Here is a 25410-nt window from a genome sequence, read left to right as displayed (position 1 = left end):
AATAAGAAAATATTTTCACACTCTTGAAAATATTCCCAGGATTGGAAAACTGTTTCTCACTCAGCTCTGTCAGAGACATCCTGCCCAAAAATGCTTGGAGGGAGCAGAATCTTAATATAGGTATCATCTCTTTTTTCACCATAGATAGAAGAAGTGAGAAAGAAACTGGAGGCTGAAGCATGTGAAATTGAACACTATGGGTGAAATCCAGACTCCACTGAAATCAATGGCAAAACTCCCATCGACTTCAATGAAGCCAGAATTTCATCCTATAGGTCAGATTCACTAGCATGCTTCAGCTACTAAGCGCTATTCGAGTGATACAAAGCAGTTGTAAATACAGCTGGATTTATGGACTCTTTGTGTTCCCCAGAGCAAAGCAGCTTGAGTAATTTCCTGCTGAAATTCCCATTCAAGTCACAGGACAGCAATTTGATCAGTGCTGATGTGAAGCAAGACCACCAATTTCACCTCGTTTATAGGGGGGCTGATCTTAGTTACTTAACTTGCTAAGTACAGTGTGAGTGCTGGAGAAAAAATAAACTCTATACTCCAGGGAATATTAGTTAAATCAGATGTACTGAATCATTTCTCCCTTATTCCTTTTGCTTTGGTACTTTCCACTGAGAGTTACTGAACATATTACACCCTAAAAGATTGAACATAACATTTTTCATTACAGTTCTCACCTTCTCCACCTAAGATCCCACATATTAGATGCCAGTCTCCCTTTATTCCAAGGAATTAATAGTGATTTGCTTTTAGTTATTGCAGTTTAATAACTTTGAGAATATACAATTATGAAAGTATGTATTAGAGTACAAGAAACAAGGATTCAACTTAACATTATTTCTGTCCCATTTCCCTATTGTGATCATGTTTCAGACTTACAAAAAAGCATCCCTGTTTCTTTGTTGGATTTTAGGTGAGTTAATGCACTCACTGATATTTGTTTCAAGGCTTAATAGATAGGGATACATAGAAATACCTACACTGCCTTAGAGACCACCTCTCTCTTTGTGTTCTAAATTGCTGATCTGCTTGAGCTGACAATTTTTAGGACTGTATATCTGGGGACTGGGAACACAGTGTTTTCCAAAGAGCGTTCCATGTGCTCAGTTCAGTAATATATTTCCCATGTCTGATAAGTTTTGACAGTTAAGGCACATTGCAAGGGTTATTTGCTCAAGCTTTGCACTGAGGGGGAAAGAGGAGGAGAGTCTTGTGAGTTGAGGGATCTTTGTGTGTGTGCGCACATGAACATTGTGTGCTTTTGTTGACATTAGTGTTATAAATATTTTCACATTGTTTGTGCACCTAGCAATACCATGTTGGGTGACTGTATACATTTAAAAAATATTATAGCAGGTACCTGGTAATACCTGCTAACTAAGATTATAGTAGGGGAAAATATTAATACCCCCTCTTATAGTCACCATAGCTTTCTGTACATTTCTCCTTTCATGCTGAAGTTTTCCATGCTAGGTCTCAGTCCAGGAAAATTTGATTTGGACATTTTAAACAAAATTCCTTCAGCTATTGTTAAATTTTGCAACTTTAAAATGATATATTTATATATACATAACAACAGTAAGAGCATAAGATGTTATTTTCCTTATGTAGAACTCAAAACCAATTGAAAGTGAACACTGTGGACCTGATTCTGCAAATGCTTATCCACATGCTTAACTTTAAGTGAATGAACAGTCCCACTGAAGTCAATGACTTTATCATATTCATTTTCAGCTTGCAAAATGTATACCATAAAATAGACAGGATGATAAACTGCGAAGCAGCCAAGTCACCGTTACTGGGAGAACCTTTCTTATGAGTTCTCATGTCTCATTTTTGATTATTTAAATTTGCAAAAATATTGTTTATACATAGACATGCAAACACATGTGCACACACACACACAAATATACATAACACACACTCTTACACATTAACTAACAGCCATGATAAGACCGTCAAAACAATTATGTAAAAGGTCCAATTGGCTTACCTTGCACCTGCAAATTCAAAATAATTTCATCAGATCCCCAGTTGTTACTGGCCACACAGCTGTAATATCCAGAATCCTCTGCTTTCACAGTACGGATAACAAAGCTGCCATTGCTAAAGATGCTTCTTCGCCCATCAATCATCACTAGACTGGGTGTCCCGTTACTACCTCACAGGAAACAAAATGCATACATTAAAGAAGTTACAATCGGATTAAAACAAACAAAAGAAAGAACAGGACCCTCTTTAGTTAAAGCAGCACTGGAAGCATGCCGCTGGAAAATGCCAATGGTCAGTATTTGGATAAGTGGGAATCCTGGCTATGATTTGAATAATAAAGGAGAGGGCTTCCTCCTTAATTATCTACCACTTCAAAAAGTACAACCAACTCGGGGCATAATGTAACTCAGACTTGTACAATGCATCATAATCACTGGTATGGGACATGGATTTCTCTCTCATAGCTTCCAAGTATCACTGCTGATCCAATATTTGGATCAAATTATTGCCCATACAGTTACAGCAGGGCTCTCCAACGCATGATCAGTATGTTTAGAAAAGAGCAAAATGTGTGTTGTGTACTATACTCATGAATGTTTTCTTTTTAGAAAATTACTACAATTAGCATTTACCATGGATTTTGATTCACATTAGCAACATAATGATCACTGACACTACAGTTATATTCCCCAAGCCTGATATATAAATAGCAATTAAAACTATATTTAAAGTATTTAATATTTATCTCCTTCCCCCTGTATTTTCAGTACCTTCTAACCCTTAAAGTCAACAAGTTTTAGTCAGTTGGACATTCTGAACTTTCCTTCTGAAGCTGTAATCAGTCTCTACACAGTGAAGCAAGGGTATATTCCTCCTGACACACTCATGCAGTGTCATGCCCAATCTTGCCCATGATTTTAAGCTAAAGTGCCTTATTCAAGCTACACATATAGTTGCTGGTTACCTATCCTTCATCCATTTGACTGTAGGAGATGGGTCCCCAACGGCCTTGCAAGGAAGGACAATATCCTTCATCCAAGGGGTCGTTACTGTGCCACTGAATGTCAGAATTCTGGCTGGAGCTGAACAATAAGAAGAGGAAGACTGAAACAGAGGAGCTCTTTTTCATATATTCTTTAGAGTAAAAACACACAAATGCAAAATTAATTATTTTTACCCACATGATCAGCTATTTATTTGAACACAAATAATGTATTTTTAATATCTGGAGGAAAGAAGACTGGGGATGGAAGAGCCTTGAAGTAGAATAAATCCTAAAAGCTTTTAATCCCTGAGCCCTCTTTCCTTTCCTATTACTTTATGAAAACTTAATCTTTTGTATATTTATTGGTGGGAGCTAAGATGAAATGTTGTATCAAAGGGATTCCCCTCTTTGAATTATCTTCTAGTCCACATTTTCTGGTAGTCGAATCTACAACACGTCAGAATCTTAAAGACTCTAGCTACTGAAGAACAGCATATCAGCATCCTATGATATCTCCTAGTTTCATTTTGACAAGCAAACACAAAATCTTATTCACCTCAGTGAAGTGAAAGTTGAAAACATTCTGAATTGATCAATAGTTGTTTTGATAATCTCTTTTATGACTTAAATCTATGTCTTCTATGGCCCAGATATTTCAAAAGTCAACATTGTTTTATTCCCTGCTCTTGCTATAAACGAGACTCATTTTTTACAAGTGTCAAACCACCTTAGGCTTTGTCTGTATGGTCCTATGCCCCACTGCATAGTCTTTCTATGGTAATCCTGTGATCAGAGCTTGTTCCAATACCTGCTCTACTTCTGTGCAAGTGGCACGGGTGGAAAGGTTCTTCATTCTCATTTTCTAGTAGTTCATGGAATACAATAGGCTCTTTTGAAGCAGTCTTGCCCATTATCTATGTTTCCATCCAAAGTAATGTTAATGTAAAAAAGGAAACTATTAACCCAGATAAAACATTGTCATCTTGAACTCCAATGGGTACCATCACTATCCACAGCCTGGTGAGAGTTAGCAGTTTAGGCTAGATACCTACTGTACCAGAGAGGGATTGTTGGTGGAACTGCCAGGGTTCATAACCTGATGTGTGATTTTCAGTTAGGTCTGTATTTTCTGGCTGAGACTGGCTCAATGGGGAAAAAGAGTGCCAGTGATTAAATACTATAGTGATGCACGCTATAAAAATGCCTACAATAGACAGACAGATAGATTTTGACAATTAGGTCAGTCTATGGATGGTTCATCTCCTCTAATTACATGAGCATTACATCAAAATTGTCCATAGTTGTGAACTCTCTGTCAATAATTCACTTCAGATATAGAGTGGAGGGGAAAATGTGGCTTTATGTGCCCCTGACCCTGGAGCCAGTCCCTGGTGCAACTTAGAACAGCCCTTTGTCTGATCTAAGTTGCTTCAGGTTGCAATGGTACCCATGGGCCATTTTGGCAACTAGAACTCGCCAGAGAAGAACAGATCATGGGAAATGGGATCACACACATGCTAAAGTCAGCAAGGTATCCCATCTGAAAACATTCCTGTGGATGTGCAAGATGTGTCCTCAAATGCATGGCCCACAGATAATTTTAGCAATACAAGACACAATTTTAAAGGCGCCTTCTAAATTCGGTCTTGCACCAGTTTGGGCCTACAAAACTGTTGTTTGTGTACTCAGAACGAGCTGTCTGCTTTGAAAATGAGACCTTTATGTTGTATGGGATGAATTTTAAAAATAAGAAAAGTGTGGTTGTCAGGATCAAGGAAATATTTTATAAATTGGCTCATAGAGGAAACTTCATTTCATTCCACTTTAGCACACGCTTGCTTAAGCCATGAATTTTAAATGTCTATGGCTGCAACAGCAGGATGTTCAACACAAGTCAGTCGTGTGTTCTCTTCAGCATGCTATGACAAGCACAGACTAAAACATTGTATCTGGGGAAGATTAATTTTCTTCTGAATTGGAAAAGCTCAGATTGGTATTTTGAGCTGTGGGAACTTGGAAAATAGATTTGTCATTTTTAATAGATTCCTTTTGTGCTACATAACACAAAGCTGTTTTGTTTTTCGATATGAAATTTGCTAACTTTAGGAGGGATAGTCTCACCACAATTACTAGGAAGTTAGGCAAATAAATCGGAGGGTGCAGAGGGGATAGGAGTCTAACCTGAATCCACAAAAGCTAATAAATTCAAAGTTAAGATGGCAACTCCATCTTTAACACATACTGTACCTAAGGATTTCAGCAAAATGTTACTGTAGTATTTTTGTTCCATAATACATAGGCCCTGTGGGGTCATGTTTTAGCTTTCACATAATGAATTTCCCAGGTATGACCCTTAATGTAATTATTATTCATTTTTAGTCCTTAAATCTGCATCTAAAAGCACCATGCTGAAATTGGATGCAACTACATTTCATAGTGCATTTTTAATACTGATATTCTTCAAGCGTGCATGTTGATCAGAACTGACAGTTAATGATCCATTTTTGTGCCAATTAGACAAACATGAAAATGAGAGTCAGCATCAAATGTAACTGAGATGTTTCATCTAAGTGGGTTCTTATCCTCTGCAAATAATATTTAAAGTAAAATCATACATAGAACAGGTCTTGAAGAGTGAAAGAAAATTACTTCTGTGGGCTGCAGTGGGACTGCTGGGATTCATGAAGAGAAAATGAAGCCATATATTATGTACCGGTAATCATTTTGGATTGTGATGCCTAGATTCTCTTAATGTATGGTAGAAGCCTGAGCTTATTAGAACATTTGCTCTGGTAAAAAAATTAATTAAAATATACACCAAAAATCAGTTCTAACGATTGAGACGAACAGATGAAATGAAGCCTAGGTAGTAGGACTACAGCATATTGCTGATAGAAAAAGAGCCAGACTGAAAATGACCATTACTTGCTGATGCTAAACAGCAACCAACAAATACCTGCTTACTCTACATGTGCAGGTACTTCTGAAACCACCATCCCATCAAGGCTAATGAAGCACTGTCTTGAGTAAATGATATCACCAGAATAGCATGAAGTCAGTCAGTTGTCACTTGTGATGGTGCAGTGTTGTTTTCTGCAGTGCCATTTTCAGGTGCATATGTTTTGGGAAAGACTAACACTAGCATGACAAGACCACACAGTAGGAAAAGATAACTGGATAGTTAAAAACAAGCTAACTAAAACAAACAAAACCCAAAAGTCTACCCACAGACTGACCACCTGAAGTGAAATCCTGCTTCCACTGAAGTCAATGCCAACTCTCACTGATTTCAGTGGAGCCAAGATTTTACCACTGGAGTGTTTTTTTAAGTTAGTCATTCTGTCTAAGAAAATAGCAGTTAATGAAGTCACTATAATTTATCTACAAAACAGACCCAAAGATACCTTGAAGTATCAGTAAAAGCTGCAATCCACTTGTGAGCAGAGATGGAAGGAAACTAGAATTCCTCCTGTTCCACTGAAAATTCCAAATTTTCAACAAAAAATAATCATTCCAAAAAAGACCAAAAAATGAAATTGCAAAATTTCCCATGGAATAGATATTCATTTCAGAAGTGTCAAAAGAATATTTCATTTTGATATTTTCAAAATGTTTCTGAGACTACTTAAGCTCTCTTATACTGACTGAAATTTTCTGTTATTTTTTACTACTATTTTGGACTACTGCAAGATCCCTGACTTGAAGAAAAAAAATTGTTCATAGAGCAGAATTCCAGTAAAAGGCCTCACCAGGTTCCTACCAACCTTCTTGTGTAGTTTTCTTACTTTCTGAAGGTAACTTCAAAAGTTAATTACTCCCTAGATTACAAATCAGATTAATAGATTCATAGATTCTAGGACTGGAAGGGACCTTGAGAGGTCATCGAGTACAGTCCCCTGCCCTCATGGCAGGACCAAATACTGTCTAGACCATCCCTGATAGACATTTATCTAACGTACTCTTAAATATCTCCAGAGAGGGAGATTCCACAACCTCCCTAGGCAGTTTATTCCAGTGTTTAACCACCCTGACAGTTAGGAACTTTTTTCTAATGTCCAACCTAAACCTTTCTTGCTGCAGTTTAAGCCCATTGCTTCTTTTTCTATCCTTAGAGGCTAAGGTGAACAAGTTTTCTCTCTCCTCCTTATGACACCGTTTTTGGTTCCTGAAAACTGCTATCATGTCCTTTCTCAGCCTTCTCTTTTCGAAACTAAACAAACACAATTCTTTCAGCCTTCCTTCATAGGTCATGTTCTCAAGACCTTTAATCATTCTTGTTGCTTTTCTCTGGACCCTCTCCAATTTCTCCACATCTTTCTTGAAATGCGGTACCCAGAACTGGACACAATACTCCAGTTGAGGCCTAACCAGTGCAGAGTAGAGCGGAAGAATGACTTCTCATGTCTTGCTCACAACACACCTGTTAACGCATCCCAGAATCATGTTTGCTTTTTTTGCCACAGCATCACACTGCTGACTTATATTTAGCTTGTGGTCCACTATAATCCCTAGATCCCTTTCTGCCGTACTCCTTCCTAGACAGTCTCTTCCCATTCTGTATGTGTGAAACTGATTGTTCCTTCCTAAGTGGAGCACTTTGCATTTGTCTTTATTAAACTTCATCGTGTTTACCTCAGACCATTTCTCCAATTTGTCCAGATCATTTTGTATTATGACCTTATTCTCCAAAGCAGTTGCAATCCCTCCCAATTTGGTATCATCTGCAAACTTAATAAGTGTACTTTCTATGCCAACATCTAAGTCGTTGATGAACATATTGAACAGAGCCGGTCCCCAAACAGACCCCTGCGGAACCCCACTTGTTATACCTTTCCAGCAGGATTGGGAACCATTAATAACTACTCTCTGAGTACAGTTATCCAGTCAGTTATACACCTACCTTATAGTAGCCCCATCTAAGTTGTATTTGCCTAGTTTATTGATAAGAATATAATTCAAGACCGTATCAAATGCCTTACTAAAGTCTAGGTATACCACATCCACCACTTCTCCCTTATCCACAAGATGTAAGGTCCCTGCGGACATTGCAGTTGTGGTTATGACAGGAAATGGTTTTCAACATTTTGTGTGTTCTACATCATTAGGGTGAGCAGAAGTAACATAACTTCACAGGAACACAAACCACTTGCAAACTGACAGAATGCAGCTCACAGGACATTAGGGTGACCAGATCACAACACTAAAATATTGGGACACATTGGGGTGCTGTCAGCCCTGCTTACAGTCCATCCCCGCTCCTCCCAGGTTCCACCCTCACTCTGTCCCAGGCCTGCCCCCTCCCCGCTCGCCTTCCCTCCCCCACCATGCCCTTCCTCATCCAGCAGGCCCCTTGCTGGCTTGCTGCGTCCCTCCTTAGTCCCCCACCCACCGCTCGCCTCTTCACCCCTCGCCTGCCACTCACCCCTATGGTGCCGACTTCCCCTCTGCCAGGTGGGTGCTCGCCCATGCCCTGCCTCTTCCCGTCCAAGCATCCACCCTCACTCCACCCCATCTACCCCCTTCCCCCAAGTCCCCACCCCTGCCCTGCCTCTTCTCCACCTCCTCCCCTGAGCGCACCATGTCCCCGCTCCTCCCCTCTCCTCCTGGAAAGCGCTAAGTGCCGCCAAACTGCTTTTAGGTGGTGGGAAGCACTGGAGGGTGGGGGGAGGAGCGGGGACACGGCACGCTGGGGGGAAGGGGAGAGAAGGAGGGGAGGAGGGGGGAGCTTGGCTGCAATTTTTCCCTGTGGGTGCTCCCTCCCGCTTGCCTCCTTATCTGAATATCGGGACAAATGGAGTCCTGATCGTACATTGATCAGGATGCGGGACAAAGGGTTAAATATCGGGACAGTCCCGATTTTATTGGGACATCTGGTCACCCTACAGGACATGTTCACAGTATAAAAGAAGATGATGCTACTTTTCTTGTAATTTATAAATTTTAAATTTTAAAACGGCTCACTTAATCTGTACCACAAAATAGAGCCCTGCACAGATTCAAAATTTGTATCTGCATCTGATCCACAATCTGCAAAAATGATCCACAGATCTGAAGTGGATATCTGCCGATTTGCAGGGATCTACCACAAAATACACCACAACAGCTGGTCAAACAGAAGTCTCCACACCAAACTAAAGATCAGATTATACCATGTGATTGTATTGGTCACCCTATTATAGCAGAGACTTGACCAATGACAGTGGCTAATGAAAACAGATGGCTGCCCACCACCATCACAGACGGCTAAGAAAGATACTACACATTTCACAGAAAGACAAAATAACAAATGCAAGAGAAGGGAGCTCACAGAGCAGGACATGTTAACAAATATCATTACAGAAAGAAGGATCAAATGGTTGGGACATGTACACCATACAGCAGATGGGAGAGGTGCTAAGCAAGCACTGAATTGAGTACCAGAAGGAGGAAAGAGAAAGCGAGGAAGGCCAAGGAAGAACTGGCAGAAGACAGTGACAGAGGATACTGAATGTGCTGATATCACCTGGGAAGTACCACCATAATTAGCATCATAATCAATGGAGAAACTGGACTGCCCGATGTGTCAGTGGCACAGGAGGAACTAAGGTCTAAGGTAAGGCCCACTACTTTCCATACACTAGATACTCTTTTAATGTTATTTGCTTGTAAAATAGATAGTAAAGCAGCTTGGAAATCCGTAACACAAACATTTCTGCATAATTTAACTTAGAATAATCTCAGAAGATTATTAGAACAAAAATACAAACAAACTAACCTAGAAACAAACAAAATTCCCAAATTCCTTAGAAAACAATGACTAGCTTAGAAATTATAGCAGGCATATATGAGTATAAAATACTTTGATCCTCACAAGTGAACTGAGACAGCTTGTTTTGCCCAAGCTATCAACAGCTTATTTGCAAGTCTCACATTATTTTACTGTGTTGTCAAAACACCCTGCATTCCTGCAAACTGCCTACTAGCCTTATATTAGAGGACATGACATTGTATTAGTGTGACTTTTGCTTTCATAGATTGTAATTTCACCAATCCTGAACTGGCATAAAACAGCTTTGAGCTCCTCCTTTCTGCCCCAAGGGAGCTTCTCACACGTTCACCAATGAACACTCTGTCCCATGTCATTGTTCCTGGAGGGAACAGAACTGCAGGCACTGAAGATAAGTCAGGCCTGCTGAAGTAATCACAGCTAATCATAGGGGACTACAGCCCAGCGCCTGGTCTGAGACTGGGAGGCATGTGTGATTCCACCCCAAGAGAGATGTGATAGCTTGAGGCCCGAGACCTGGCAGGGGTGCACTCACCCCTCCAGTATGTCCATCGTGAGGGCACTACCCCCCCACCCTTTGCAGTTCTGCCATCCTTATACACTGTTGTTTTCAGCTTTACTGGCTCAATTAAAGCTAAGACAGGTATACCTCTGATTGCCACACAGACAGACCATTCAGTAAACTTAGAACTGAAACTTAAAAATAAGCAAACCACAACACCAATGACAATTAAGGTATGTTAGTAACTGGTGTTCTTAAAAGACAAACAGACAGGCTATTTTATAAAGGGCAGTCTCCATACCTTTAGCCAATGGTTCCACGGTGATAATTTCGCTGCTGTTGCCTCTTCCTGCAGCAGTGACAGCCACCACCCAGACACTGTATTGTCGATTCCGACTCAAGTTGGGGATTCTGTAGGAAAATGAGTCAGGAGAGGCTTCAAACTCGCTGATTACCTGTGATGGGAGAGACAAATGTTTCCAAACTAAAATAAACAATATCTAAAGAAAGATTGTTGAGTGGAGTATCTCAAGTCTTTTACCTCTGGACGTCTGGAGTGAATGATGGTAATTGCTCCAAATATACTGCACATGGTACTTAATAGGATAGGGCTACATTTTGAAATCAATTTATTCAGTGAAAATTTAGCCCTGTTTTCTTTTTGCAAATTGTCTGTTCATAGATCAAGAATTTTATGACTTTGTTTCTTTTAATTGGGTTGATGAATAGTTTTAATTAACATATTTGACAATGGTACTCCATGAATAGTTCTTATTAACACGTTGCCCAGTGGGTTGTAGTCAAATCATCCTGAGAGAATATTCACTCATTTGTCTGATTAGATTTACCAGACATGCTTTGTGATGGGTCACCCACATCTTTAGGCCTGGTTCCTATACTTTGATTGAAGGACTTAACCCAGTTTCTTACTCCGATGGGATGATCTAAACTTTATAAATTACCTCCATTCCACGTAAATTTTGTTTAGTCACAAAATGAATTTTGTTTTCGATTTTAAAGATTCTCAGCTATGGATCAGGACGATAATAGGTATAATGCAGGCAGTGGACAGTCAGTCTTCCCCAAATTGCCACACCAATATGCTTCAACTGTGTGCTGGAGAGATACTAACAAGGTGCCAGCTAGTGCCAGTTGTGGTGAGATAGTTTAGAGTGTATCCAAAATAACCTATGTAATTAAAGAAGCACGGGGATTTAAGGATGGCCTGGGATTTTGTATGTAAGTATACACCGTACAATGAGGCTTTATTCTTCTGAGGGTTTGATCTGGGAAGGAAATTTTGTCTCAGGCTTGAACAGTAAATGCAACTGGAATAATACAATAGACAGTGCTGAGTATCAGGAGCTAGCTGTGATATTACTGCCTGACACCACACTATTACCAACTTACTTTCTCCTGCTGGTTCAGCTAGAAAGGAGTTGCAGTAAAAATATTGAAGCCAGTAGTTAGCAATTACGTACAGTCAGAACATCCAGTTTTATTTCTAACACGGGTTCTGTGCATCTTGAATATAAAAACAGCCAGGATAACCAATCAGTTCAAAGGAATAAAATAGAATATTTTTTATATGCAACATTACATTTGGGTCTCATTAGCTAATGCCAGGCTACTAGAGTATTAATGATGCAAATTACAATTGTGTTGAGATTTTTTTTATTACAAATAAATATTCATATAATTCAAGGTTCATTAAAACAGACAGGTTGGGTGCATGAATGCCCTTTGATATACAAATATCTCAGGGTGGTAAAGGCCAATTCCAAGTAATTGGTATTTCAAAGGAGACTTTGACCTGAAAGTGTTCACACAAATTGTCCTTCAAAAGGAAATTCAGAATAAACGGGCCATTTCTCAGGTGTCAATTAACACCTCTGTAGTCTGAACTGACAGGAAGTCTCAGCAAACTGGTGGGGCAATGCATACTCCTCTACTCTTGAGATGGCATCTTCTACACTGGGAAAAATGGATCATGTTAGAACATTTCAGGTTTCAGAGTAGCAGCCGTGTTAGTCTGTATCTGCAAAAAGAACAGGAGTACTTGTGGCACCTTAGAGACTAACACATTTATTTGAGCATAAGCTTTCGTGGGCTACAGATGTGGGCATCTGATGAAGTGGGCTGTAGCCCACGAAAGCTTATGCTCAAATAAATTTGTTAGTCTCCAAGGTGCCACAAGTACTCCTGTTAGAACATTTGTTAACTAACAACATGTTAAACTCCATTTTGCCTTTAGGGTGGACAAGGAATGCTTTGTTTAAAAATGTGTTGTCTGATCACTACCTCCGTTGCCACTGGGACATTTACTGCCATTCCATTGGCGGAAGAATCATAACATTGGTGTCTCCAATTCCTTTTAAGCTCCCTCATGTTCGGCTCCTTTCCGACTGCCACAGAGACTGGACGGCATTAGCAACTGTATCTATTTCAATTAATTATTCACTCTTTCACTGAATCAATTCATTAATTGAATTTGGCATAACTAGCAAATATATCCATATTCAACTGGTACCTTTTTAGCAAGATTATTTAGTAAACCATTTCAGTTTCTAACTGGTTAACAGAATTCTTGCATTTCAACATCTAAGGCCTGGTCTACACTACGCGTTTAAACCGAATTTAGCAGCGTTAAACCGATTTAACCCTGCACCCGTCCACACAATGAGGCCCTTTATATCGATATAAAGGGCTCTTTAAACCGATTTCTGTACTCCTCCCCGATGAGAGGAGTAGTGCTGAAATCGGTATTGCCATGTCGGATTAGGGTTAGTGTGGCCGCAAATCGATGGTATTGGCCTCCGGGCGGTATCCCACAGTGCACCACTGTGACCGCTCTGGAAAGCAATCTGAACTCGGATGCACTGGCCAGGTAGACAGGAAAAGCCCCGTGAACTTTTAAATTTCATTTCCTATTTGCCCAGCGTGGAGCTCTGATCAGCACGGGTGGCAATGCAGTCCCAAATCCAAAAAGAGCTCCAGCATGGACTGTACGGGAGATACTGGATCTGATCGCTGTATGGGGAGACAAATCTGTTCTATCAGAGCTCCGTTACAGAAGACGAAATGACAAAGCATTTGAAAAAATCTCCAGGCTATGATAGACAGAGGCCACAGCAGGGACTCAGCACAGTGCTATGTGAGAAGCATAACGGAAAGACAAAGAATCAAATGGACGCTCATGGAGGGAGGGAGGGGGTACTGAGGACTCCAGCTATCCCACAGTCCCCGCAGTCTCCGAAAAGCATTTGCATTCTTGGCTGAGCTCCAAATGCCTGAAGGGTCAAAAACATTTTCCCGGGTGTTTCAGGGTGTATGTCATCAATTTACACCCTTCTGCCCCCCCAAAGGAAAAGGGAAAAATAGTTTCTTGTCTTTTTTCAATGTCACCCTATGTCTACTGCATGCTGCTGGTAGACGGGGTGCTGCAGCGCTGAACACCAGCATCCCCTTTCCAGAGGCAGACGGTACAATATGACTGCTATCCATCATCATCATCAGCCTGTGAGTGCTCCTGGCTGGCCTCGGTGAGGTCAGCCGGGGGCGCCTGGGTAAAAATAGGAATGACTCCCGGTCATTCCCGGCAGATGGTACAAAAGGCTTGGTAACCGTCCTCATCATAGCAGCTGGAGGCTGAGCTCCATCAGCCCCCCCCTTTCATGTCTAAAGAAAAGATTCTGTACTGCCTGGACTATCATAGCAGCGGGAGGCTGCGCTCCTCTCCCCCCTACCCTTTAATGTCCTGTCTGGACTATCATAGCAGTGGAGGCTGCCTCCCCCTCATTTTATCTCACTAAAAGTCAGTGTTTCTTATTCCTGCATTCTTTATTACTTCATCACACAAATGGGGGGACACTGCCACAGTAGCCCAGGAGGGTTGGGGGAGGAGGGAAGCAACAGGTGGGGTTGTTGCAGGGGCACCCCCTAGAATGGCATGCAGCTCATCATTTCTGCGGGATCTCTGGGGCTCTGACACAGAGCGGCTGTGCTCTCTGGTTCTCTAGTACACTTGCCCCATATTCTAGGCAGGACTGACTCTATTTTTAGACAAAACATAAAGAGGGGAATGACCCAGGGAGTCTTTCCCATTTTTGTCCATGCGCCCCGGCCAACCTCAGCGAGGCCAGCCAGGAGCACCCATGACAGCAGCAGACGGTACAAAAGGATTGATAACTGTCATCGCCAATTTCCAAATGCAAACGGTGCAAAATGACTGATAACCATCATCTCATCGCCAATTTACAATGGCAGATGGTGCAATAGGGATGGTAATTGTCTCTGCTACCTTACAAAGGCAAATGAATGCTGCTGTGTAGCACTGCAGTACCGCCTCTGTCAGCAGCATCCAGTACACATACGGTGACAGTGACAAAAGGCAAAACAGGCTCCGTGGTTGCCATGCTATGGCGTCTGCCAGGGCAATCCAGGTGAAAAAGGGCGCGAAATGATTGTCTGACGTTGCTTTCATGGAGGAAGGATTGAGTGATGACATTTACCCAGAATCACCCACAACACTGTTTTTGCCCCATCATGCATTGGGATCTCAACCCAGAATTCCAATGGGTGGGGGAGACTGCGGGAACTATAGGATAGCTACAGGATAGCTACCCACAGTGCAACGCTCCAGAAATCGACGCTAGCTTCGGTACATGGACGCACACCGCCGAATTAATGTGCTTAGTGTGGCCGCGTGCACTCGACTTTATACAATCTGTTTTAAAAAAACGGTTTCTGTAAAATCGGAATAATCCCATAGTGTAGACATACCCTAACATTAACTACCAAACACTTGGGGACATTCCAGTGACAAGGAATTGATTTTACTTCTAGCTTTTTTTCTTTAATTTCAGCTAGACTAATATGTCAGTGACTTACATTGCATAAGGGGGAAAGGGAGCTTTGTGAGCAAGAAGATTAAATAACTAAAAAAAAGCTGTAATAAAACATTTTAAAGGAAATGTCTCCTTGTCATATATTAGGCTTTGCATGTCCCATTATGAATGCCCTATGCTGAAAGGAATGCTAAACTTGCTGAAGCGTTTCTTTCTACTGACTATTCTTGGGGGAATTCTGCACGAAAAAATTAAAAATTCTGTGCACAATATTTTAAAATTCTGCAAATTTTATTTGTCAAAATAACAGTCTAGAATAAATGTTGGTAATTTATTTAATAATACCTGTCAGCAAGTATGTCTGTAACAATGCAGGCAACAAAAGAGATTCAGGATTATTTTTTTTTGACAAATAGATTCTTTACTAGGCATATTAATACAGAACTCTGAGTAATAATTCACTTAAACTACAATACAGAAATGCATTTCCTGCACCCCTCACAAGCAGTGCAAAAGCTTGGTGGAGTCAGAGGTAATAGAGTAGCTGAGGGAGAGGGAAGTAATTGCTGGGAAGAAGCCTAAGAATGAATCTGGAGTGTTGGGTGTGGGTGGGAGAAGTATGGAATAGCGGGATGGATTCTTAGGGAGTTGGGGAGCCTCCCATATGACCCAGCCCCTCCCATTCAATCAAGAACATTTGCCCCTGTCCTTATGTGTCCCTGTGGACCCCTTTCCCCATCCCATGTGTCCCTGCACCCCCTTCCCCTGTCTCCATGTGTCCCTGCACCCCCTTCCCCTGTCTCCATGTGTCCCTGCACCCACATTCAGCCACCCCTGCACCTGTCCCCATGTGGCCCTTCATCCCCCTCACCTGTCCCCATGTGTCTCTGAACCCCCTTCCCCCATGTGTCTGTGCACCCCTACTCAGACACCCCCCAGCCCCATGTGACCCTGCTTCTTCTGCCCCCATGTGCACCCCCACTCCCATTCAGCCCCTGCCCCAGTCTGTCTCCCCCCACTAGCCCTTCTGAACACCAGTCTATGTGATCCCCCAGCAGTCTCTATCTGTCCTCCACCATATCCTGGGCCTTCTAACCTGGCCCAGTGGGCAGGGTGCTGTGAGGAAAACAGCCAGCGGCTACTGCTGGTGAGCCAGATGCTCTGTTTTGGCACCACAGCAGCCCCTGGTGGGAAAAAGTGTAACTGCAGCACCTCTCCAGCAGAATATATTTTTGGGGGAGAAAAGCGAGACACATGAAGTCTGCACGTGCATAGTGGCACAAAATTCCTCCCAGAATAACTGACTGTGCTGGTGCAGTGGCTTCTTCAGCTCCCCTCTGTTGGGTTTATTGTTTGCTGTTTCAGTTCACTGTCTATGAAGCACAGCATGGACCATGACCATGGAAAACCAGCTGGGTCTGTGCAGCATGAAATGGAAGCTATGTGACAGATTCTCCCTTCTGTGCATTCTCTCTTCTAATTATCCATGTAGACCATCTACCTGGTGAATCCAGGCAACAGAAAGAGAATCAGAGGAACAGACATTCTAGGTAGCATACATTCCCTCCCACATAGCCTCAAAAATATTACAAAATAGATTAGTTAATGCTGTTAGAGACAGCCTTAACTATCCCTTCCAAACTCTGTGACTTCATCAGAGGGACTGCAAGGTGCGGGTAACTAGATGGTGTCAGCTAGATGCAGAACAGCAGCTGGGCCACCTGTTTTGCCATGGCTGGGGCAAACCTATGGAACCTGCAGAAGAAGAATGCCTCTATGCAGCAGTCCAAGTATCCACAGGGTTAGGATTAAGGCCAGGATTTCCTGTGGATACACAGCCAATGGGACAAGAGCAAGCTGCTTCCCCTGTCTGCACTGAATCTCAGCCAGTTCTGCACTGAGGACAATTACTGCCTTGGAAATCTCTCTCTGTCCTGACCCTGCTAAGATTCCAAGGTATCACAAGTGTTCCTCTCCTTTCACATTTTCCTATGGGATCACAGAGATCCAGGTTAGGACTAGGATGAATTGAAAGAGCTATTTGAAGACTGCTGAGAGAAGAATGAACACTGGGACTCACTTAGACTTATGCTCTGGCTTGTGAAGAAACAGCAAAGTCAGTGCAGCTAACACTCCCAGCATGAGCATAAAAAGCATCAAATTAAAATGTAAAAGAAATGACAGCATTACTAGAAAGTGTGATTCTATTCTGAAATGTGACCTTCTTATTCAATAGACCTGTTCCCTGGGGGTATTCAGAATCACAGATCCTTAGATTAGTGACTAAAATAAGATGTTACTCCTTTTTACTCCTCTTAACACTGCAGAGTCAACACAGCTAATAATAAACTGGATTCTATGCTTTCTTGTACATCACCATCAACAGAACCAGCTTAGTCCTTAGGTGCACCCTTTGCAAACCTACTGAAGACAATGGAGTTGCACAGGTGGTGCTGAAGAAATGAATTAGCCAGAAGAATCTTTATTACTAGTGGTGATGAGTAAGACAAAACCCAGTTTGAGTCTTCCATCCTGTAGTGTAATCTATTCCTCAGTAATCCATTTCATGATTACTCCAATTGGGCTGGGATTTAGGCAGACACTGAGTGGGGTAGCACAAGCTGTGTATCTCAGTTGGCAAAGCAGAGAGCCAGGGAGTTACAGAACATATATGTGTCCAACAGCCTCAATAAAGAATCGCCTAGCTGTTTACTACAGCCAAGTCCTGTCTCTCATTCAGGGGCGGCTCTAGCTTTTTGGCCGCCCCAAGCAGTCATGCGCGGGAGGCGCCCCGGAGCCGCGGGAGCAGCGGACCTCCCGCGGGCATGACTGCAGAGGGACCGCTGGTCCCGCGTGGCTCGGCTGGACCTCCCGCGGCTGCGGACGGCTCCCGGGTCCGGCGGCTCCGCTTGAGCTGCCGCAGTCATCCCTGCGGGAGGTCCAGCTGAGCCGCGGGACGAGCGCCCCCTCCGCAGTCATGCCTGTGGCAGGTCCAGTCGTCCCAGGGCTCCGGTGGACCTCCCGCAGGCATGACTGCGGCAGGTCCGCCGGACCAGTCTGCCGCCCCCCCACCCCCCGGCAGTAGGGGATGCCCCCTACATTTTGCCGCCCTAGGCACCAGCTTGTTTTGCTGGTGCCTAGAGCCGCCCCTGCTCTCATTGCTACATGTCACTGGTAGAGTTTGTAAGGGTGGCAGTTAGAAATAAACACGGTTTTACTTGTAAACCGAAGAGGTTTGGGCTTGGAGACTTAGAGAGAAAATAATCACAGAACTCCAGCAAGGCTATTTGTAATGAGCCACACTTTAAAGAAGAATGACTCCTTAATTTACAGACGTAAAAAACCTGTATGTGAAATCCTGACCCTAATGAAGACAATGTGAGTTTTGCATTGACTTTCAAAGGTTCAGGATTTCACCCTGTGCTTTTGGAGCTAAAGGTTGTGAGTTCTATCACTGATATATGTTTAAGAGGGTGTGAGGAATCCATATGTGTTGAAATGATCAGATACTCAGTATTTTCTGTTAAAATCCATCAGCTGCCAAATCTGAAGCTGGGTAATGAGACAAGTCCACCATTTTATGAAAAATAAGGACGAGTTTTATTTTTAGCAGGGCTTTAAAAGAAGGTGTGTTTAAAATGATATTGTATAGCATATCAGTGCCATTTGTGCATATCAGTTAATCTGTTATTTCCAATCTATTTTAGAGATATGCACTATGGCTAAAAAAGTTAAACAAAAAATTAAAGCTGACCGATTAAAACAATGAATCTACAATTATTTGTGCTGGTAATAAAGCTGTAAAATAGTTATAAAATAAGACTATGGTGTATGAATAGGTAAGTATTTTTAAAATAGCTGAAAAATATAAAATAAGTCTATGTGTGGTTCATAAAAATAAGTATTAAATAAACAATTACTCTCATGCTGTATGAAGTGCCATGTAATCAAATTGATAGATACTTCCTGTAATGCATGTGGATTAGAGACAAAAAGCTCAGCTCCCCTCCAGCAACCTTGACTCCAGCCATGCCTCCCTCCTGAGTGCACCTTTTATCCATGACTCTGCCTTTTTAATAGTCACCAATTTTCTCTTTCCTCTTTTAAAAAACGGATCATACTCTTAATCTACAAGGCCTGTAGAACTGAAATGACCATACCCCCACTTTGTTCATAACTGGTTTTGCATTATATTGTGTAGTTTTTGCTCATGTCTTCAAAACTGGGGAGGGATAGAGATGGATGCAAAGACATCTTCATCAGGGTTAGGATGCAGGCAGAACCAGTTGTGTTCCTAAATCTGCAGCTAGAGAGCTAGAACAGGAATGTATTTGTTCATCACAGGTCATCTGCCATACAGTGCCATGTATCCTCATGATATTTATATAAATAACAGAATAAATTACAAGCAGTGTAATAACCAACCTTCCTGCATTTTCTGCATGCATATGTTCTGCGCAACAAAATAATCGCTCAAAGTGAGTAATGATGGGCAAGTCAGAGAGAAAAGTCACTTCAGTAAGAGGAAGATGAGGAAGACATATTGTAATCTTTTCCTCCCATTTTATTCTATGGATCTCCTGTGAATGGTGTGTAGGGATCTGTCTCTTCTCTAACTGTACAATCACAGGAGCCAGCAGACAGAGCATGTATAGCGGTGCATGCAAAAGTCACAGCATGCAGGGATTATACCACCAACAGATATCCATATGTTGTGTTTGACACGAGGACAAACAATGTAATGTAAAACAATGTAATACATCTTTCCTATTGGTGGATTGGTGTACAAGCCAAACCTGGATCAGATACTGACTACCTTATGAAGTAAGTTCAAGATGTAGCGTCTAAAACAGTGGTGGACAAATTTGGTTCAGGCAAAACAAAAGTCGAACAATCCTTAACCTTTGTCAATTCCCCAAATCAAATAATATTTTAGGGTCCAATTGGTTTGGTTCCCTGGCCAAACATAATCCCCACAACTTCTTTAGGTCCTCTATCTCCCCGTCTTACTTTTACAGAAGTATTGGCAGACCTAGCCGAATCTGTGCCAGGCCCACCGCACTTCTACTTGAACTTGGGGGGGGGGGGGGATTTATTTATAAATGCCATTTTTCCCCATATCTGTTGAACTAGGCAATTTTCAGAGTTTCAATGCGACCAGTAAACACTATGAAAACTAGTTTCAGTAAGATGAAGAGTGTGAAGCACTTAGTCAAAGGCAACGCACTTAAGGATCACAATTCTTCCATAATCTGCTGAAGTATTATGATTTCGTATGGCATTGCGTAAGGTGTATCAAATCACGCAGTCTCTAGGGAACCCAGTAATAGCTGTGCACAACAAAGATAGCTTTTCAAAGGAAAGCGATGATAAGAGTTTACATAACCATACTTTCCTAACATAAAAAAAAAAAATCCCCAGCAGTGTGTTTTTCTATTACACACACACTTTTACAAAAATAGACCAAATGAACTTGAAAAGTAATTTAGAAGTCAGTCTAGTCTACTGTTCAACCATTATGATTTGTCATGTAATTAAATCTTCCCTAATTACAAAAAGTGCATATTATTTCTTTGTCTACCATGGAAATATTTATGCAATAAGTAAAGAAAAAAAATTAACAATTGTGGCAAGGCACCTTCTCAGTCTCCCCAGCCTCTGCTGCTTTTAGCCCTGGTGAGACAGGCTTGGGTAACACAGTCCCCCTTAGGACACAGGGGAAGTCTGCTCCCTGTCTCTCCACCAGTCCTTTTTAAAGTATTTTTACTCCCTTGTGGGAGAGAGTACTGCCTCTCCTCCTGGTGAGGCTCGCTGTCTTACTGCTCCAGCACTCCTGGCAGCAGGGCTCCTTCTCTCTCTGCGCTCTCCCCTCCTTCCTCCCAGGGAGGGGTTTAAAAAGGTCTCAGGCAGCCCCAAGTTGGAATCAGCTGATCCTAATTACCCTCAGGTAGCTCCCCCTCAGCTGATTCTAATTTGCTACCTTGGTAACCCTTTCTCAGCTGAACCTGATTGCCCTGTAGTTGCCTCTCAGTTGATAAGGAGGAGGGCCTTTTAACCCTCTGGGACTGGCTCCTACCACTCCCTTGCAGCTGTCTGTCCTGAGTTTACCACACAATTTTATAGCTGAGATGTAACCTTCTGAGAAAAATGGAATGTATAAAGGCAACAAAGATACCTCCTAAATAAGGCAGAGGAAAAGGCAACACTGAAATCCTTCAGACATTCGAGGTCATCAGCAAAGGTGGCACACCTTCCATTTCAGTCTTCACTAGGTACAATAGGCCAAATTAAGGGTACGTCTACACTATGGGATTATTCCGATTTTACATAAACCGGTTTAGTAAAACAGATTGTATAAAGTCGAATGCACGCGGCCACACTAAGCACATTAATTTGGCGGTGTGCGTCCACGGTCCAAGGCTAGCATCGATTTCTGGAGTGTTGCACTGTGGGTAGCTATTCCATAGCTATCCCATAGTTCCCGCAGTCTCCCCCGCCCCTTGGAATTCTGGGTTGAGATCCCAGTGCCTGATGAGGCAAAAATCATTGTCGTGGGTGGTTCTGGGTAAATGTCGTCAGTCATTCCTTCCTCTGGGAAAGCAACAGCAGACAATCATTTCGCGCCCTTTTTCCCTGGATTGCCCTGGCAGACACCATAGCATGGCAACCATGGAGCCTGTTTTGCCTTTTGTCACTGTCACCATATATGTACTAGATGCTGCTGACAGAGGCGTTACAGCAGCACTACACTGCAGCATTCATTTGCTTTTGCATGATAGCAGAGACGGTTATCAGTTGTTCTGTACCATCTGCTGCCATTGTAAATTGGCAATGAGATGACAGTTATCTGTTGTTCTGTACTGTCTGCTGCTGTCATGGGTGCCCCTGGCTGAGGTCGGCCGGGGGCGCAAAAGACAAAAATGGGAATGACTCCCCGAGTCAATCCCTCCTTTATGGTATCTAAAATTAGAATCAGTCCTGCCTAGAATATGGGGCAAGTGTACTAGAGAACCAGTGTATCAGAGAACCAGAGGGCGCAGCTGCTCTGTGTCAGATCCTGCAGAAATGATGAGCTGCATGCCATTCACAGGGGGTGCCCCTGCAACAACCCCACCTGTTGCTTCCCTCCTCCCCCAGCCTTCCTGGGCTACCATTGCAGTATCCCCCCATTTGTGTGATGAAGTAATAAAGAATGCAGGAATAAGAAACAGTGACTTGTTAGTGAGATAAAATGAGGGGAAGGCAGCCTCCAGCTGCTATGATAGTCCAGACAGGACATTAAGCGGTGTGGGGGAGAGGAGCCCAGCATCCCGCTGCTATGATAGTCCAGGCAGTACAGAATCTTTTCTTTACACATGAAGGGCAGGGGCTGATGGAGCTCAGCCCCCAGTTGCTATGATGAAGATGGTTACTAGCCGTTCTGTACCATCTACTGGGAATGACCAGGAGTTTTTTACCCAGGCACCCCCGGCCAACCTCACCTGAGGCCAGCCAGGAGCACTCACAGGCTGATGATGAGGACGGATACCAGTCCTTCTGTACTGTACCATCTGCCACAAGGCTGATGATGACAATGGATATCAGTCATATTGCACCATCTGCCACCAGGGAGGGGGAAAGAGGATGCTGCAGGTCACTGCCGCAGCATCATGTCTACCAGCAGCATTCAGTAGACATAGGGTGACATTTAAAAAAGTCAAGAGACGATTTTTTTCCCTTTTACTTCTTGGCGGGGGGTTAAAATTGACGAGCTATGCCCTGAACCACCCCGGACAATGTGTTTGACCCTATAGGCATTGGGAGCTCAGCCAAGAATGCAAATGCTTTTCGGAGACTGCAGGAACTGTGGGATAGCTTGAGTCCTCAGTCCCCCCTCCCTCCCTCCATGAGTGTCCATTTGATTCTTTGGCTTTCCGTTACTCTTGTCATGCAGCAGTGTGCTGAGTCCCTGCTGTGGCCTCTGTCTGGAGATTTTTTTAAAATGCTTTGGAATTTCGTCTTCTGTAATGGAGCTCTGATAGAACAGATTTGTCTGCCCATACAGCGATCACATCCGTACGGTCCATGCTGGAGCTCTTTTTGGATTTGGGACTGCATTGCCACCCGTGCTGATCGGAGCTCCACACTGGGCAAACAGGAAATGATATTCAAAAGTTCGTGGGGCTTTTCCTGTCTACCTGGCCACTGCATCTGAGTTCAGATTGCTGTCCAGAGCGGTCACAGTGGTGCACTGTGGGATACCGCCTGGAGGCCAATACCGTCGATTTGCAGCCACACTAACCCTAATCCGATATGGTAATACCGATATTAGTGCTACTCCTCTCGTTAGGGAGGAGTACAGAAACCAGTTTAAAGAGCCTTTTATATCGATATAAAGGGCCTCTTAGTGTGGATGGGTGCGGCATTAAATCGGTTTAACGCTCCTAAAATCGGTTTAAACGCATAGTGTAGACCAGGCCTAATTCTGCTTTTAGACTTCCCTTAGCAGGAAATCAGAGTGTTGTAGTGAAGTCATCTTACTCCACATCTTAATATGGTGGAATAGAAGACAAGAGCTAACTGTCTTCCATTTAGTATCCTTTCAGCGTGCTGTTTTACTTAAATCGCTCCTTCTTCCCCATCTCTAACCATCCCACAGACAGAATAGCTGATTTATTTTCAGTTAAATGACCCACTTCATGGAAGCAGCAGAATAACCTGCTTTAATGATTTTCCTTTCTAAATGTACTACCTCATGTGATGAGCTGAGAGCCTTTGTAACCGGCTATGCAATCTAGGTTTTAATACAGTATATTTCTGATAGATGTCACCATACACTGTTGAACTACATATATAGTCCACATTTTGCATAAGGTCACGAGTCCTTAGTCTTTTGCTCTGCTTTCCCATCACATCTGAAGTCCTGCTACTCTTCCCCTCTGTTTTTCCACCAATGAAATTCTGCTCTTTATTCCTCATCCAACTTTGAGCATGAGACACGTGTCTTTGGTCTGTCTCCCTTTTCCTATCCTGACATTGCTATTTCCCCCAAACAGGGAGGCTTCTGTCACTTGCTATTGTGATGCAGTTTTCCAGGCTCTTTCAGCTTCCCAGTTTTTATTTAATCTAAATTGGTTCATTCACCACCTCTTATATAAATGGAAATCTGTTTCTGCAAGCAATTAAGGTTAGCAGTCAGCTTTAAAATGTAGATGCATTTTTGTATTTTTCTCTGTTTTGCACAATGAAAAAATATTCTTCCAGAATGAAAAGAAAAGAGAGTATAGTTCACAATGTTGTGCGGTGTAGGGGTCCTCTCCTGGAATCTTGGACAGAAATTGGGATTTCAATGAGAGTTCCTTTTCTGTTTTCATTTGTGAATCAAATTCTGCTGTTTGAAATATTCCAGCCAGATGCTGCCCTTTGGAATCAAAGTGTTTCAAGCTGAAAAATTCAGTTTCCCTTTGCCTAAAGTCAGCAGAACTTCTATCAGAGTCTCCCCTTGCAAATTGAATTTGGCTGTGAGAAGTGCTGGCAAATCTGCACTTCAGAAACCTACAGGGTCATTTGATGGATGCATTGAGTAGAAATGTGCACAACATGGCCAGCAATAATTGTTCATTTTTTTGTTAATTCAGAGTGGTTTATTGTGGCTTTTATATACCCAGTGGACTCCCAAGAATTGTTTTTACTGGAAAGAACATTAACTATATTTAGGCATGGCAGAATTTGATTTTTAATTTTTTATAATTATAACAGATATCATCAATGTTTATTTTTAAGCTTTTTTTCCCCAGTTTTTGTCCATTTAAATTTTCACAGTTGCAGGAAATTATGCGGAGGTCAGACAATAATGATTTAATGATAGTACACTTTGAGATTCAAAAAGTTAAAGCTTTATAACCATTAACACACAAACGGTCAACATGACATGTGAACAAATGCTCCTTGTGCCCTGGTTCTGGTCTCAGCTCCCCCCTTGACACACACAAGAGGAAATTCAGTTCCATCTAGTTTGCTTACCTTTAAAAGTCTTGCTCCTCCTGGGGAGATTTGTAAAAGTCCCCCCCACCCCCACTCACAGGAGCTGGTTAAAGGAAATGGGGAATGTCCATCCTGCTTTCTGGCCTCCCTCCTCGCCAAGAACAGCCAGGATTCCAGCAGCAAGAGAAGGTGCATCCCAGCTTTGCCTTTTAATAATAATAATTGGAGACATACCAATCTCCTAGAGCTGGAAGGGACCTTGAAAGATCATCGAGTCCAGCCCCCTGCCTTCACTAGCAGAACCAATTTTTGCCCCAGATCCCTAAGTGGCCCCCTCAAGGAT

The 25410-nt window shown here is 42.5% G+C and overlaps 1 protein-coding gene across 1 annotated transcript in view; it reads right to left on the bottom strand.

Moving 5' to 3' along the window:
* The window catches only part of DSCAM (DS cell adhesion molecule), a 627413-nt gene that overhangs the window by 63516 nt on the left and 538487 nt on the right, over nucleotides 1–25410 (bottom strand). Inside the window, exons 21-23 of the mRNA XM_039513797.1 lie at nucleotides 10559–10712; nucleotides 2969–3086; nucleotides 2006–2169 (exon numbers count right to left, since the gene is read on the bottom strand). Of these exons, the coding sequence (XP_039369731.1) occupies nucleotides 2006–2169; nucleotides 2969–3086; nucleotides 10559–10712 (436 nt within the window). The remainder of the gene's footprint in view (nucleotides 1–2005; nucleotides 2170–2968; nucleotides 3087–10558; nucleotides 10713–25410) is intronic.

Source organism: Mauremys reevesii, linkage group 1 (genome assembly GCF_016161935.1).
Source record: "Mauremys reevesii isolate NIE-2019 linkage group 1, ASM1616193v1, whole genome shotgun sequence".
NCBI classification, from domain to species: Eukaryota; Metazoa; Chordata; order Testudines; family Geoemydidae; genus Mauremys; species Mauremys reevesii.
The sequence above is the reverse complement of the archived record's forward strand: the minus strand, read 5'-3'. Positions and strand labels throughout refer to the sequence as shown.